The sequence below is a fragment of the Gadus morhua genome, chromosome 2 (genome assembly GCF_902167405.1).
Source record: "Gadus morhua chromosome 2, gadMor3.0, whole genome shotgun sequence".
Classification (NCBI taxonomy): Eukaryota; Metazoa; Chordata; class Actinopteri; order Gadiformes; family Gadidae; genus Gadus; species Gadus morhua.
In genome coordinates, this window is record NC_044049.1 from 8473650 (window position 1) to 8487495 (window position 13846).

The window sequence follows — 13846 nt, forward strand, 5'->3', positions numbered from 1 at the left end:
GGGTGCTGGAAGGGGGGGGGACGGCGGCCGAACGGAGGACGCCCTTAGTGGACCTGTTCTGTGAGACCTGCTCCAGGCCGTGGCTCATTGGCTGGTGGGACCAGGTAGGGCCAAACGGGGGCACGCTAGCGGCCATCTTGGATTGATGTTTTGTTTTTGGGGGGGATCGTTCCCCCCCCCCCTCCCCCTCCCCTTTAGTGTTTGGAGTTGAGAAATGATTTCCCCCTTGTGTTGTTGTATGATTGTAATTTTGCGTCTTACCTTAGTTTGTGTGTGAGGTTTTGCGGAGAGGTATTTTTTCTAAAAAAAGGGTGTATGTGTGTGTGCGTGTGCGTGTGCGTGTGCATGTGTATGTGTGTGTGTGTGTGTGTGTATGAATGTGAGTGTGTGTGTACACACACATACGGTAGCCAGAGATCTTAGCCTCTGCTGATGTGAGGCAGAACACTGTTGGTCTGAGTTGTTCTTTGACATTTCTGCTTTCATCCAATATTGATTCATGTACACACTGAAGCCAAACATGCAAAGGCACGACCATCTACACTCTGTAGGACAGATTGTAATCCCCTGCATGTATGTAGAAAACAGCCACATAACTGAGGGAGAACAGGGCTGGTTTGCTTTGACTGCAGGTAGCTTTCACTGTCACATGATACCTATGCCTTCTTTCAAGACCTTGGGCTCCTTATTGCTCTCTCTCTCTCTCTCTCTCTCTCTCTCTCTCTCTCTCTCTCTCTCTCTCTCTCTCTCTCTCTCTCTCTACCCCCCCCCCCCCCCCCCTCTCTCTCTCTCTCTCTCTCTCTCTCTCTCTCTCTCTCTCTCTCTCTCTCTCTCTCTCTCTCTCTCTCTCTCTCTCACTACCCCCCCCCCTCTCTCTCTCTCTCTCTCTCTCTCTCTCTCTCTCTCTCTCTCTCTCACTACCCCCCCCCCCTCTCTCTCTCTCTCTCTCTCTCGCTCTCTCTCTCTCACTACCCCCCCCCCCCCCCCCCCCCCCCCCTCTCTCTCTCTCTCTCTCTCTCTCTCTCTCTCTCTCTCTCTCTCTCTCTCTCTCTCTCTCTCTCTCTCTCTCTCTCTCTAACTTCAGACTCCAGGTGGCCAATACCAAGGGCAGTGTTTGGTGCCCGCGTATCAAGGGATTATACTGTACATGTGTTTTACTTTTTGTTTTGAGAAGCGAATTCTCTTCTCAGTAGCCATTTTCCTACTCGTACACTACTTGCATGAAGATTAAATAGTACATGAGATGGCACTCATGAACACATTTGTGAGCCAGGTGGGTGCTAGTCAGATTTGTGTGTTAGCCAGGTATCTATTGTGCGGGATAACCAGGTGTGTGTTATCCATGTGTGTTAGCCAGTTGTGTGTTTGTCAGGTGTGTCAGCCAGCTCTGTGTGCGTGCGTGTGTGTGTGTGTGTGTGTGTGTGTGTGTGTGTGTGTGTGTGTGTGTGTGTGTGTGTGTGTGTGTGTGTGTGTGTGTGTGTGTGTGTGTGTGTGTGTGTGTGTGTGTGTGTGTGCGTGCGTGTGTGTGTGTGTTAGCAAGGGTTGTGTTAGCCAGTTGAGTGTTAGCCAGGTGTATTAGCCAGTTGTATCTGCTAGCCAGCGTCAGGTTAACTAAGATGTGCTTTTGCAAATGCACATTGGCGAAGCTGTGTGTGTTTGTACCAATTGCATGTCAATCAAGATGTGTTTGATTGACATTGCCAGGAGTGTATTAGCCAGGCGTGTTAGCCAGGTGTGTGTAGGGTGTGTGTTAGCCTGTCTAGTTGGATGGGCTGATTCGTGTCATGATAAAGTTGGTTGAATTGTTATGATATAGCCTGTAGACTGGGTCACAAGACTTTGTTATTGGGATGTAACAATGTATAACATACAGTGTATGCACATTTTTATAGCAATATGAGATGAGCAGGGTGAAAAGACTTGTTATCCATAGAAGTATTCATGAGCTGAGCTAGCTGATAGGATGGATCATCAGTATCAATATTCATATTGTGCTGGAGCTCAAATGTATCAGTAACAGGATTGTGACCGCTATTAACACTATGGCCACACAAAGCATTTTACATGAAATTACAACAACAAGTGTATTAGTAGAATATATATATACTGTTTCTTATATCTTATTAAATATGTATTATTACTACTACTACTACTACTACTACTACTACTACTGCTACTTCCTCTACTATTCAGAATAACTGCATTGCTACAACAATTTCCATACATGGGCTACATCCTGAAAAGCTTTACATTCTATGAAATAAACAAAGAACAACAGTAGACAGTTAACATACACATATATTCATCAAACTAGTATATTCTTTGTGATAAAAGTGATGAACTATCGTGCACAATGCCTCCAAATCAAACACACGGATGCCACACTTGTTATTTTTGGTGATCAATTGCCAAAAAAGCACCAAGCAGCTAGTAAGCAGAGGAGCGTACCTATTTTCCCCGGGTCCAATGTTCCCCGGGTCCTATGTTCCCCGCTTTGTATGTGACCTGGGAACCGGCGAGCAAATATTTCGTAGGATGGTAGGGGCAAGTACCGCCTTTTTCGCCTCTGATTCGCCTGTGATTGGTTAGAATGGCTCTCCTCCGATTGGTTATGATCAGGGTTAGGGTTACGTTTAGGGTTAACCCTCACCCTAACCCTAACCCTAACCCTCACCATAACCATAAACCTGACCCTAACCCTTTGTACCCGGGGAACATAGGACCTGGGGAACATAGGGATGACCCCGTAAGCAGCTAGCTGCTGGAAGCTAGTTGGACTAGCCCTGGACTCTAAGTCAGCAAGAAGGAACTCTCTTGCTACTGAGTGTTCACCCTCCAGACTGCTCCTTAGTCATTTGAATACAAAGACTTCTGTTAACCCTCTGATAACGCTTAGAATTTTTTAAAACAGTACTTCAATTCTTTTGAATATTTAAATAGTATCCATCGGCGGGACTATGTGGTGTTTCCGGTGATGTTTTGTGATTTAATCCTCATTAGCAATATAGATTATTCTCTGCGGCATAATACTAAGCAGTTTATTATTTTACCAGATGAAAGTAAAATATAGCATCCTGTACACGTTCTATGATGGCTTTCGGAATGAAGCATGTGTCACTATTTTTGTGCGTATTCAACATGTGATCAAATAGTTCCCCACTGGGTCACACATATGCACACAACTATGGATGCTTCTGTCATGTGTGGCCATCATATGTGTGTGTGTGTGTGTGTGTGTGTGTGTGTGTGTGTGTGTGTGTGTGTGTGTGTGTGTGTGTGTGTGTGTGTGTGCGTGTGTGTGTGTGTGTGTGTGTGTGTGTGTGTGTGTGTGTTGTTTGTCCTGGCACTAGGGCTGGCACTGTACAAGTGTTGGTTGGCAGCTATGACTCAGCATTGCTGCTTTAGAAAGAATGAGAGAGCAATGCTGTGGAAGAAAGAGGGAGAGAGAGAGAGAGAGAGAGAGAGAGAGAGAGAGAGAGAGAGAGAGAGAGAGAGAGAGAGAGAGAGATCCTGCTCAGGTGGGCCCACTGGGCTTCCCAAGGTTATCGGCTTATTTATTCTGTCGACCGGCCACTTCTTTTAGAAGATTTTTCCTTATTGGAAGGCCATGTTGGGAGAACAATCAGAATCCTCTTAAAAAGAAACAAAGTCAACCAAAAAATGACACAAAATGTATTAAAGCACTGCACAGTAAACTGCAACAGCAACAACACGGTGAATACATACAGTAAACCTGCATGTGAGTCAGTGAAATGCTCTGCAGATAGAGATGTGATAGAACCAGCAGCATGCTGTTTGTCTAAAGAGAGAAAGAGGAGGCCGTCATAAGACCGAAAGAAGGGATGAGAGCAGAGGAGACGAGACGAGAGAAGAGGGGAGGGGAGGCTTTGACCTTGGTAAAGGTCAGAGACACCTGCCGACTCTCTCAGATTGTCACCCAGGCAGCCGCTGCTCTCACATCGAGCTGAAGGACTGACTGTGAGGAGGCAGTTGCCACGGCAACCGCTCCGGTTGCCATGGAGATTATTATATGTGTGAAGGATCAGTCAGTAGGACACAGACTAGGAGGGGGCTGTGTCCAAAATGCCTTGCCGTGATTGGCTGGCTGGGGAAACGGCTGAAGGCTCTTACTCGCCAATATAAAATATATGAAATGTCTTGTCATCCCGGATAACGTTTAACCTTGAGGACAATCGATGTGTTCACACGCCCGCAACCTGCACACACACCGTTCAAGTGCACTGCCTCTTGATGCATGTTATGGGGGGCATAAGAGGAGGGCAAATATGCCACAGCTGGTGGTGGATGTATGACATAAATGACATGCATGACAATCTGAACATGGACATGATGGCCATGTGCACCAAGTATTGAAGAGACAGAATATGTGGATGATAGAAACACTTATTTTCCCAGCCACACCTAATACATTCGAACTAAAACGATTATAATGTATAAATACACATACCATATCTATATCTATATATATATGTATATATATATGTATATATCACATGTTTTATTGATTTCAAAAGAATACCAAACAGCAGACCAACACTACCAACTATACAATACCATCCGATCTGCAATGAATATCATAACGTATCTACATGTCTCCTTACCATAACCGATATGCAGTGTGTGTGTGTGTGTGTGTGTGTGTGTGTGTGTGTGTGTGTGTGTGTGTGTGTGTGTGTGTGTGTGTGTGTGTGTGTGTGCGTACTTGCATGCATGCATGCGTGCGTGTGTGTGTGTGTTTCTGTGTTTATGTTCTGACCGTCCGCTCAAACCTCTTATCCTCCCTTCCCTTCCAGTTCAAGAGGATGTTGAACCGCGAGCTGTCCCATTTGTCAGAGATGAGTCGCTCAGGGAACCAGGTGTCAGAATACATCTCCACAACCTTCCTAGGTAAAGCACCACCACAGCAGCCAGCAAAACACAACACCAACTGAGGATGAACCATCTCCTGTAGAAACCAACCCCGTCCCCGGCTCACTGTACCGCACTGTCCTCTCGCCCTGCTCCCCTCTTATGTGTGTGTGTGTGTGTGTGTGCGCGTGCGTGTGTGTGTGCGTGCGTGTGTGCGTGCGTGTGTGCGTGTGGACCTCTGCAGATAAGCAAAACGAGGTGGAGATACCATCTCCCACCCTGAGGGAACAGGAGAAGCCCATGTGTCACATCAGCGGGGTGAAGAAGCTAACGCACAGCTCCAGCCTCTCCAACTCCGCCCTGCCTCGCTTCGGCGTCAAGACCGAGCAAGAGGACGCGTTGGCTCGGGTAGGCATGACCAAGTCAAGCCCCCTCACTCTCACGCTTACCCCCACGACGATACCCATATGTAGGGTATCATATCAAGGGACACGTGTTGTAAATTAGCTTTGGCTAGAAACGCTATTATGCAAACATCAGAAGATTGTCTCACGTTTGTCTATGTTTCTGTATCTTTCCCTTAGCCTTAAATAAATACGGTAATCATAAGTGTGTAGATCCGTACGGGGTACCAACTCATGTGGATCTGGGGAGAGGGGGGAATTGTGATATTGTCGTAATGATGTGTATTTGTTTGTTTGTTTTTGCAATGGCAGGAGCTGGACGACTTGAATAAGTGGGGCCTTAATATATTCAGTGTGGCTGAGTTCTCCAATAACCGACCTCTTAGCTGCATGATGTTTGCAGTCTTCCAGGTAACCTACACTATACATCTGCTCTTATTATCAAAGCGAAGATTGTTATCTTTTTGTTAGCCCTGTCGCAGGCTCTGTGGTTAGAGGTTTAGATTCAGTCTTAACCGAAAAAGCATCAAAACATTTGAGGAACCAGTTCATATTTGAAGAAGGTAGTAATAGCTTTATCAAGGATGTAGAAGGCACAACTAGACAACGGGAGTCAATCACCTCGGGGGGGGGGGGGGGTGGTCCAGACCACGGGGGGGGGTCCATAGTAGCCCAGCGCCAGTCTAAAGTGGCTCTCATCTCTTCCCCCCTTTCTTCCAGGAGAGAGATCTAATGAAGACCTTTCGGATCCCCATGGATACCTTTGTCACCTACGTGATGACCCTCGAAGACCACTACCACGCCAACGTGGCCTATCACAACAGCCTCCACGCTGCTGATGTCACACAATCCACACACGTACTGCTGTCTACGCCGGCTCTAGATGTAAGCTTATGATTTACGAGGCCTCACTAGCCTGATAGTACTAGCTTAATTCTAGCTAGCTTGACTTGAGCCATCTGATATTATACTGTATATATATACATATATATATATACATGGCATTCAGGATGGTCTAATGGAGTGTTTGACCTGCAGGCAGCTTTGAATCAGATGCCTAAAGCCTATCTGAACCTTTTGGCATGCAGCTGAATTCAATGTTGCTTGTTATAAAGTGTGTTGTTTGTTATTGGTAGATCTATACTTTTGGTGGACTAAAAATATTGGATCTCCTTGTCCACGTTAGGCTGTTTTCACCGACCTAGAGATCCTTGCCGCATTGTTTGCTGCTGCCATTCATGATGTGGACCATCCAGGCGTGTCAAACCAGTTCCTCATCAATACAAGTGAGTGAAAGATGACCTGATTTGAGGTGAGCTCATCTCACCATTTTGTAGAAAAACAAGGGGGGTCATTTTCAAATTATCGACTTGGTAATGAATCAGGTGATCTATACATTGAATACAGATTCTGTTGGCATCTTCTATTCATCTTCTAAGCTTCTATCCATCCCTATTGGGTGTGGAATGAGAAGGAAGCAGTAATCCCTATGTGTGACGCTTCCTCCCACAGACTCAGAGCTAGCCCTGATGTACAACGACGAGTCGGTGCTGGAGAACCATCACCTGGCCGTGGGATTCAAGCTGCTCCACGAGGAGAACTGTGACATCTTTCAAAACCTGAGCAAGAGGCAGAGACAGAGTCTCCGGAAACTGGTCATTGATATGGTGAGTTCTAGACACAAGGTCGTAGTACGTCCTTCTGTCCTTCTGTCCTTCGATCGTTCCTTCCTTCCTTCCTTCGCTCCTTCAGACCTTCCATTCTTCCCTTCTTTATTTTCATTTCATCCATACTTCCTTCCTTCCTTTCTTCTTCCCATTCTTCCTTCCTTCCGTCCTTCTTTCCTCCTTTGCTTCTTTCCCTCCGTCTTCCTTTCCTTCATTCCTACCTTCCTACCGTTTTCCTTACTTCCTTACTTTCTTCCTTCCTTCTTCCCTTACTCCCTTCCCTCCTTATTTCCCTAATTTACTTCCTTCACTTCTACCTTCCTTTTCTTTCCATCAGTGTCTCAATCCTGTCTCTCCTCTCTGTTCCGCATGAGAAGGTAGCTCAGACATTTTTTCTTTTTTTCAGGTTTTGGCGACAGACATGTCCAAACACATGAGTTTGCTGGCAGACCTGAAAACGATGGTGGAGACCAAGAAAGTGACAAGTTCTGGGGTGTTGCTGCTGGACCATTACACAGACCGGATACAGGTGAGATGAGACCATCCACCTTAAAGGGGTTATATTATGCCAGCAGGTGTGACCCGTTGGAATAATCAGCCTTTCCCTGTGTTTTTGTGACATCACAAGTGGGAGTGTCCACCTAGATGGATGATGCATAGATAAGCAACATTCACAAGCATCCACTGGGTATGCTGGTAGATTGATCTATCCAGCATACATCTAGTTGGAAATTCCCACTGGTGATGTCATTAAAGCACAGGGTAGGGCAGATTTCAAAACGGCGGGTAATGGTTAATATCACTCACACCAGGTGTTAAGTATCATCCCTTTCACATTTGCAATGAAGCATGTTTTTTTTCAGTATGGTATCATGCGGTAAGAGAGTGTAAATAGTAGAGGTCACGGTAAATTCTGCTACTCCAGTAACTACAAACTCTCAAATTAGAAGCAAGAAATTATCTGTTTATTTTGCTTCTACACAGATTCAGTACAAGTCTTACCTAATTGTGTCTGTTGTGTTTTACTATCGTTGAATAATCAGAGGCTGAATATGTCCTGCAAATGTTATTACATATTTTAAGGAAAGATTGTATTAAACGTGAACAATAATAATAAAAATACATTCATTAGAACTGCATTTCATGGTACACAAAGACATTTCAAATACATTTAAGACAAAATATATACCAAATACATTTAAAATAGAGGAATGCTACAATCATTCACGTACAAATGTATCTTTGAAGGTAGGTAAGCATTAGAAATATTCTGTTCTACACGGGTCTACTATATTCGCAACAATATCTGTATCAAATCTCTTAGACGTTATCTAATGTGATGAACCAGAGATGTGACAACCTGGGGGATGGGGGTGGGTTTCTGCAGGTGCTGAGGAATATGGTGCACTGTGCGGACCTGAGCAACCCTACCAAGCCTCTGGCTGTGTACAGACAATGGACAGAGAGAATCATGGAAGAGTTCTTCAGACAGGGAGACAAGGAGAGAGAGCGAGGGATGGAGATCAGTCCCATGTGTGATAAACACACTGCATCGGTGGAAAAGAGCCAGGTAACTGCCATGTTTAATCATATATAAGTCAGATCCTCAAATAGGGTCAAATGAAGTTAATTGATGGTTCCTGGTTGGGTTCCTGGTTACTAGTTTGGTATACAGTAATATTATTTTATGAATTATTTAAGAGCCGCTATACTACATTTCACATCAAACATTTGTGAAATCACGAGTGGAAATGCCCCCCAATATGCACGATGTATTGGAGATAATTAGCCATCTTATCTACGGGAGGACATTACCACTTTTGGGGTCATCTGTTTATGACATCACAAGTTTTCATTTTCACTCTGATGTATGATGGGTGGGAGTTCATCAATCCTTCATCCATCTGGGTACAATATACATGTTTGCAAATACTACCACTTGTGATGACAAAATATATAATCTTATGACATCACTAGTGGTAATGTCCATCTAGCTGTGTAATGGAGAGGGGTTTAGCTACGATTAGTTAGTGATGTCAAAAAACGATATGTTTTGAAAAAAGATCTACGATATTCCCACTACTCTGCTTAACGAGGTTCTCAACATGATTGGTCCTTCTGATCTCAGCATGACCAATACCCCCCTTATCTATTGTGAGAGTCCCTGATTGTTTCAAATACACCAAATACACGCTTATTTCAAGAGACCAATTGAATCCCACCGAGAAAAAAAACGCTGCTTTGAAAAATCAGAAAAAATATTTTCAGAATAATCTCAAATTATTATTACTCTCCAAATTGTACAAAACGCAGAATTCCTACCGGCACCTTCCTAAAGGTCTGGTAGTTTGGGCTATTCTAACACCCAGGCAGAAGCCCCCTGTCTCCCCACCAGTTGGTACCTCCCATCCATCTGATGCCCTTTTCCGTGCTGCAGGTGGGCTTCATCGACTACATCGTCCACCCGTTGTGGGAGACGTGGGGGGACCTGGTGCACCCCGATGCCCAGGACATCCTGGACACTCTGGAGGACAACCGGGACTGGTACCAGAGTACCATCCCCCAAAGCCCCTCCCCGCCCCCCGTGTGCCAGGACAAGGACCTTAACACCTGTGTGGATAAGTTCCAGTTTGAACTGACCCTGGACGACGACCCCCCGTGTGAACACGGGGAGTCGCAGGATGACGGCGGCGGGCAGCCCGTCCCCAACCACATCACGCAGGACTGCGGGCGGCCCCCCGACGAGGGGAGGAACCAGGAAGCGGCGGCGGCGGCGGCGGGGATCGCGGAAGAGGAAGAGGAGGAGGAGGAGGAGGAGGACATTATCGAAGAGGAGACGGAGGTGGCGATGGAGGAGGAGGAGGAACAAGGAGACAATGAGCGCAAAGCCCACTTGGAAGTGACCTGCCAGAAGGAAAGCCTTTTAGACACAAGTCCTGTAGAGGAAGAGGAGGATGAGGAGGACTCATCCTCGCCGGCGGAGGACACATGACTCCTCCTGCAGTGTATTTTCCCTCCTCACTTGCACACACGCTACCATTGCTCCTTTCGTTTAACGGGGCGAACCGAGAACAAATAAGACTGCATTGACAATACAGACCTTTAAATCTATTTTTCAAAAAGGGAATTAATTATTATTGCTTAAAAGAAAAGTTAGTTACACAGCAACTGTAGATTATGAGTGGTGACAAGTCCTTCCTGTTCATTTCGATAGGAACATCGGAACGTGACGAGTGGAGTTGAGCATTAACGACGGGGACGCGGAAGACATTGTAGCACTCTGGAAGAGCCATGCACATTTATAAACACACATGAACTCACCAATACAACACAAGCTAGGTCGCTGGGAGATTCCAATAACCGTATACACCAGAAGTACCGGGAACATTTGTACACTTCAGCATCCACGTACACAATATGTACACAAGATGCACACACGTTGCAACACATTTGCCATGTAGACACCCACAGCAACACACGCAAAGCAACACAACATGTGTATGCACACCCATAAAGGTACCGATAACACACTTGAGCGTGTGTTTGTATGTGTGCATATACAGAAAAGTGAAGGACAAGGATAAATAACCAATCTCTTTGGAAAAAGCCATCTCTTATTGGAATTATTAAACAGTGTCAGTCAGTATTAGAAATCCATGTTTGCCATACGAAACTCAGAAAAGCTACACATCCAGGTGACAATTTTTTCCATTTCTGTCGGAAAGAAAAATATAAATATCCACAGAATTGGAGGAGGAGAAGAGAGGAAGCTAAGGAAAGGAAGATGCTGCGACGCGGGGGGGGGGGCCTACGTCCCGTACCCCCCCCCCTTTTTCCCTTTATGAGGAGTGCTACTGGTGCAAGATGGCTCTGTGCCTTTCTGAAACACCAGCTTCCTGAATGGAGCTGTCGTGAAGCAATGCATTGTGGGACAGGAGTGTCTGCATTTCTTATCTTTCTTTTTGTTGGTTGTCTCTAGTTAAGGATTTAACTGTTCATGGTGTTGTTGTGGTGTGTCCGTCACACTTGGAGTGTCTGTGGTGATATTTAGGTTTTAGTTGTTTTGGGCTGTAGGTCTTCCTTTGCTGCTCTTCTGATAATATAATAACTTAGATACAGACCAATCACACACTCGTTTTTGAGTCCATCTTTTCTTATTGATTTTCTTTTTTTACTTTCTGAGAATAAGCCATGAGATGATTTGACGACTATGTTTTGCCTATTTTGTATTTACCACGGTTGCTATGTATGTATGTTGCTACTAAATGTCTGTGGAATCGTTTCATTTAGCAGATCCCCATGCACCATCTAGCATTCAGTTTGCTCACTTTGTTTGCTAATGTCTAGTCATAACTCACCAAACCAAAGGATTGGCATTGGCAAGGGGATGCAGTGATTTCAAAGAACACAGACGTTAGGGGAATCAGAGTGATAAATGTTCAGGGAAGGGAAGAGAAGTGTTGACCTTATGAGGGTAGTCTCTGATCATGTTTTTCATGTTTATAGCTTTTTTGCCTTAATGTATGATTGCAGGACACAATACCTGCCCGTATTTCGATTTATATGATATCAAAATGAATATAATAGTATATTTATATCATCATGATGGTATAGTCTTCGGTGAGTTTTAGGTTTGTCTTTACAAAATGTGGGCAGTGTTTGGGTATAGACCGACAAAGCAGCCAATCAGTTGTGGTTTTTGTTGCATTGCAGTGGGGCACAACGATTGTGTTGTTTGAATCAGGAAGGTGCAATGACTTTACTTTATAGCTAGCTAAAGACATGCAAGTAAATGAGCAGATTCCACGAAGACTACGTTGGATGGAGGCGTCTTTTTCATTTTAAAAGAAATACACAACAGGCTGTGGAATCTGACGAGCGAGTGAATGAGTGACAAGTCAAAAGTGTTATAGGTCTAAATATGGTCATGGGTCATTCAGTGACATCACCTATATCCTGTTGAATGGTGTTAAAGGATTTAAACAGCACATGCCTCACAAGGTCACGGTTGGTTTGTGACTTCTTCACAGGGTAAAAAAAAACACACAACTAAAATTAAATCGTAGAAAATTATAAAGTCAAGCGGTAGTTTCTGCTGGTCAGTAACTGTGCTTATCTTGAGACACTTTTGCATGGTGCGACAGACGTTTGCGTGCATGACCTGCACTGTCACGAGACGGCGTGGAGGCCACCACACAGGACTTCATCCGGTCCAATGGGAACCCAATGTTAGGATCACGTCTTTCTTTTTTAAACCACATGATTCCCATTTGGGTTGGCCTTTTTCTTTGAAGATGTTTCCTGTTTGTTTTTGGGCTTGGTTTTATTTCATAAGCTATGAAACGTTAATATTTAATTGCCATAAAAACACGATACTGTAGCAAATGTTTCTTATTATGAAATTATTCAATTGATTAATTGCTGCCATTCTTTTTAAATGAAGTAAAGGAAACCATGGGATATATATCCTGTATGTTTTCTTTTGAACAGTCTGTGTACAGTTTATTTTTGTATTGTTCTGGTGGATGGTCTAGAATTTGAAATCACCTAATGATGATATCTGCTATAAGCATTATCAGCAATGTACATACTGTAATATTGCATTGTAAATGATCAATTTAGTCAATCCATGAAGGAGGGCAAATAATCACATGTATGTTTGTTGAAATTAACCACTGAAGCACTTCAGGACACAATCCCTCCATCTTCTCCTTCTTGTTCTGTTTAATTTACGTTAACGTGCGCAATCTCCTACTGTCACATCCTAAACGTGCACATTCATCAGTAGTTAGCTTAAGCTGCACTTTATTTTCAGTAGGTTATGGGCGGTGCTTTGAGGTGGAGCACAAACTGTGCTGGAATTCTGGTATTAACTGAATAATATGTTGATTACATTCCACCAAGTCAAGTCCCAAGCATTCATTGTGCAGTAGAGGCATAACTGATCTCAGTAGTCATGCTATAATAATAATAATAATAATAATAATAATAATAATAATAATAATAATAATAATAATAATAATACTCCTTGTGAATGAGTTTTGACTTATTGGTCAAATATATGTGAATTAAGTTTAAAAAAGGGATGTGACTAATTTATTGAAAGTAAGTAATAAGTGGTGTGTTCTTCGATGACTTGGCCATTTCTAGAATGATCTCCACCCTTTCTTCTTAGTAACTTGTCCTAGCCTAATAAGCCTGAATGTCAGTCTCACGGTGTCCTACCTAGCCGGTTCCCTTTGGGATTGCTATCAGGTTACTTTGTCAAAAACTGACTCCCTCTGAGAATAATTCTCTGGGCTTTAATCATGTGTTTGTTCACAACTTTTAAAAAGATTAAACAACTGAAAAAAAACCACCATGAAATGATTGTAATATTTGTAAATGATCTTGCTGTAATGTGTAAAATGTGTCTAAGTTATTTTTATTATATTATTTTTATGAAAGGTTTTCCTTTTGACAGAGGCTGACGTGTCATTTTGTGAATAAATGCATTTAATAAGCAAACATCTATATATAAAACAATATCATATATATCAGTATATTTTTCTTTTATTTCACTGTTCGGTACTGTAAAGTGTGTTGAAAATACAAATAAAGGACGATTTTTGTAATAAAGGTAATATGTGTAATATGTTGGCAGTTTGGGAACATTCAAGATGCCTCTCACCTCCTCATGTTGACGTGTCGACTTTTTGCGCAATGTCACAGCCCTGAGATATTTAATTTATAAATTCATTGTACAGAATAACAACATCTAGCTGTTACCATTCACACATTCAGAAAAACAAAATAAAACACATAGCAAATACATGTCCAGCTTTCAAAATTGTATACTTTGAAGCCTGTGAAACATACTAATACTACATAATTTATAATACAAATGCACGACATGGACGTATCTCC

General features: G+C 43.4%; 1 protein-coding gene across 1 annotated transcript in view; it reads left to right on the forward strand.

Moving 5' to 3' along the window:
* The window catches only part of pde4a (phosphodiesterase 4A, cAMP-specific), a gene marked incomplete at its 5' end in the record, with an annotated part of 21376 nt that extends 7813 nt beyond the window's left edge, over positions 1-13563 (forward strand). The window contains 9 exon segments of the mRNA XM_030343004.1: positions 4815-4908; positions 5114-5277; positions 5586-5684; positions 5994-6158; positions 6460-6559; positions 6786-6940; positions 7347-7469; positions 8328-8510; positions 9378-13563. Of these exon segments, the coding sequence (XP_030198864.1) occupies positions 4815-4908; positions 5114-5277; positions 5586-5684; positions 5994-6158; positions 6460-6559; positions 6786-6940; positions 7347-7469; positions 8328-8510; positions 9378-9932 (1638 nt within the window). The 3' untranslated portion in view covers positions 9933-13563.
* Positions 13564-13846: the final 283 nt, after the last annotated feature.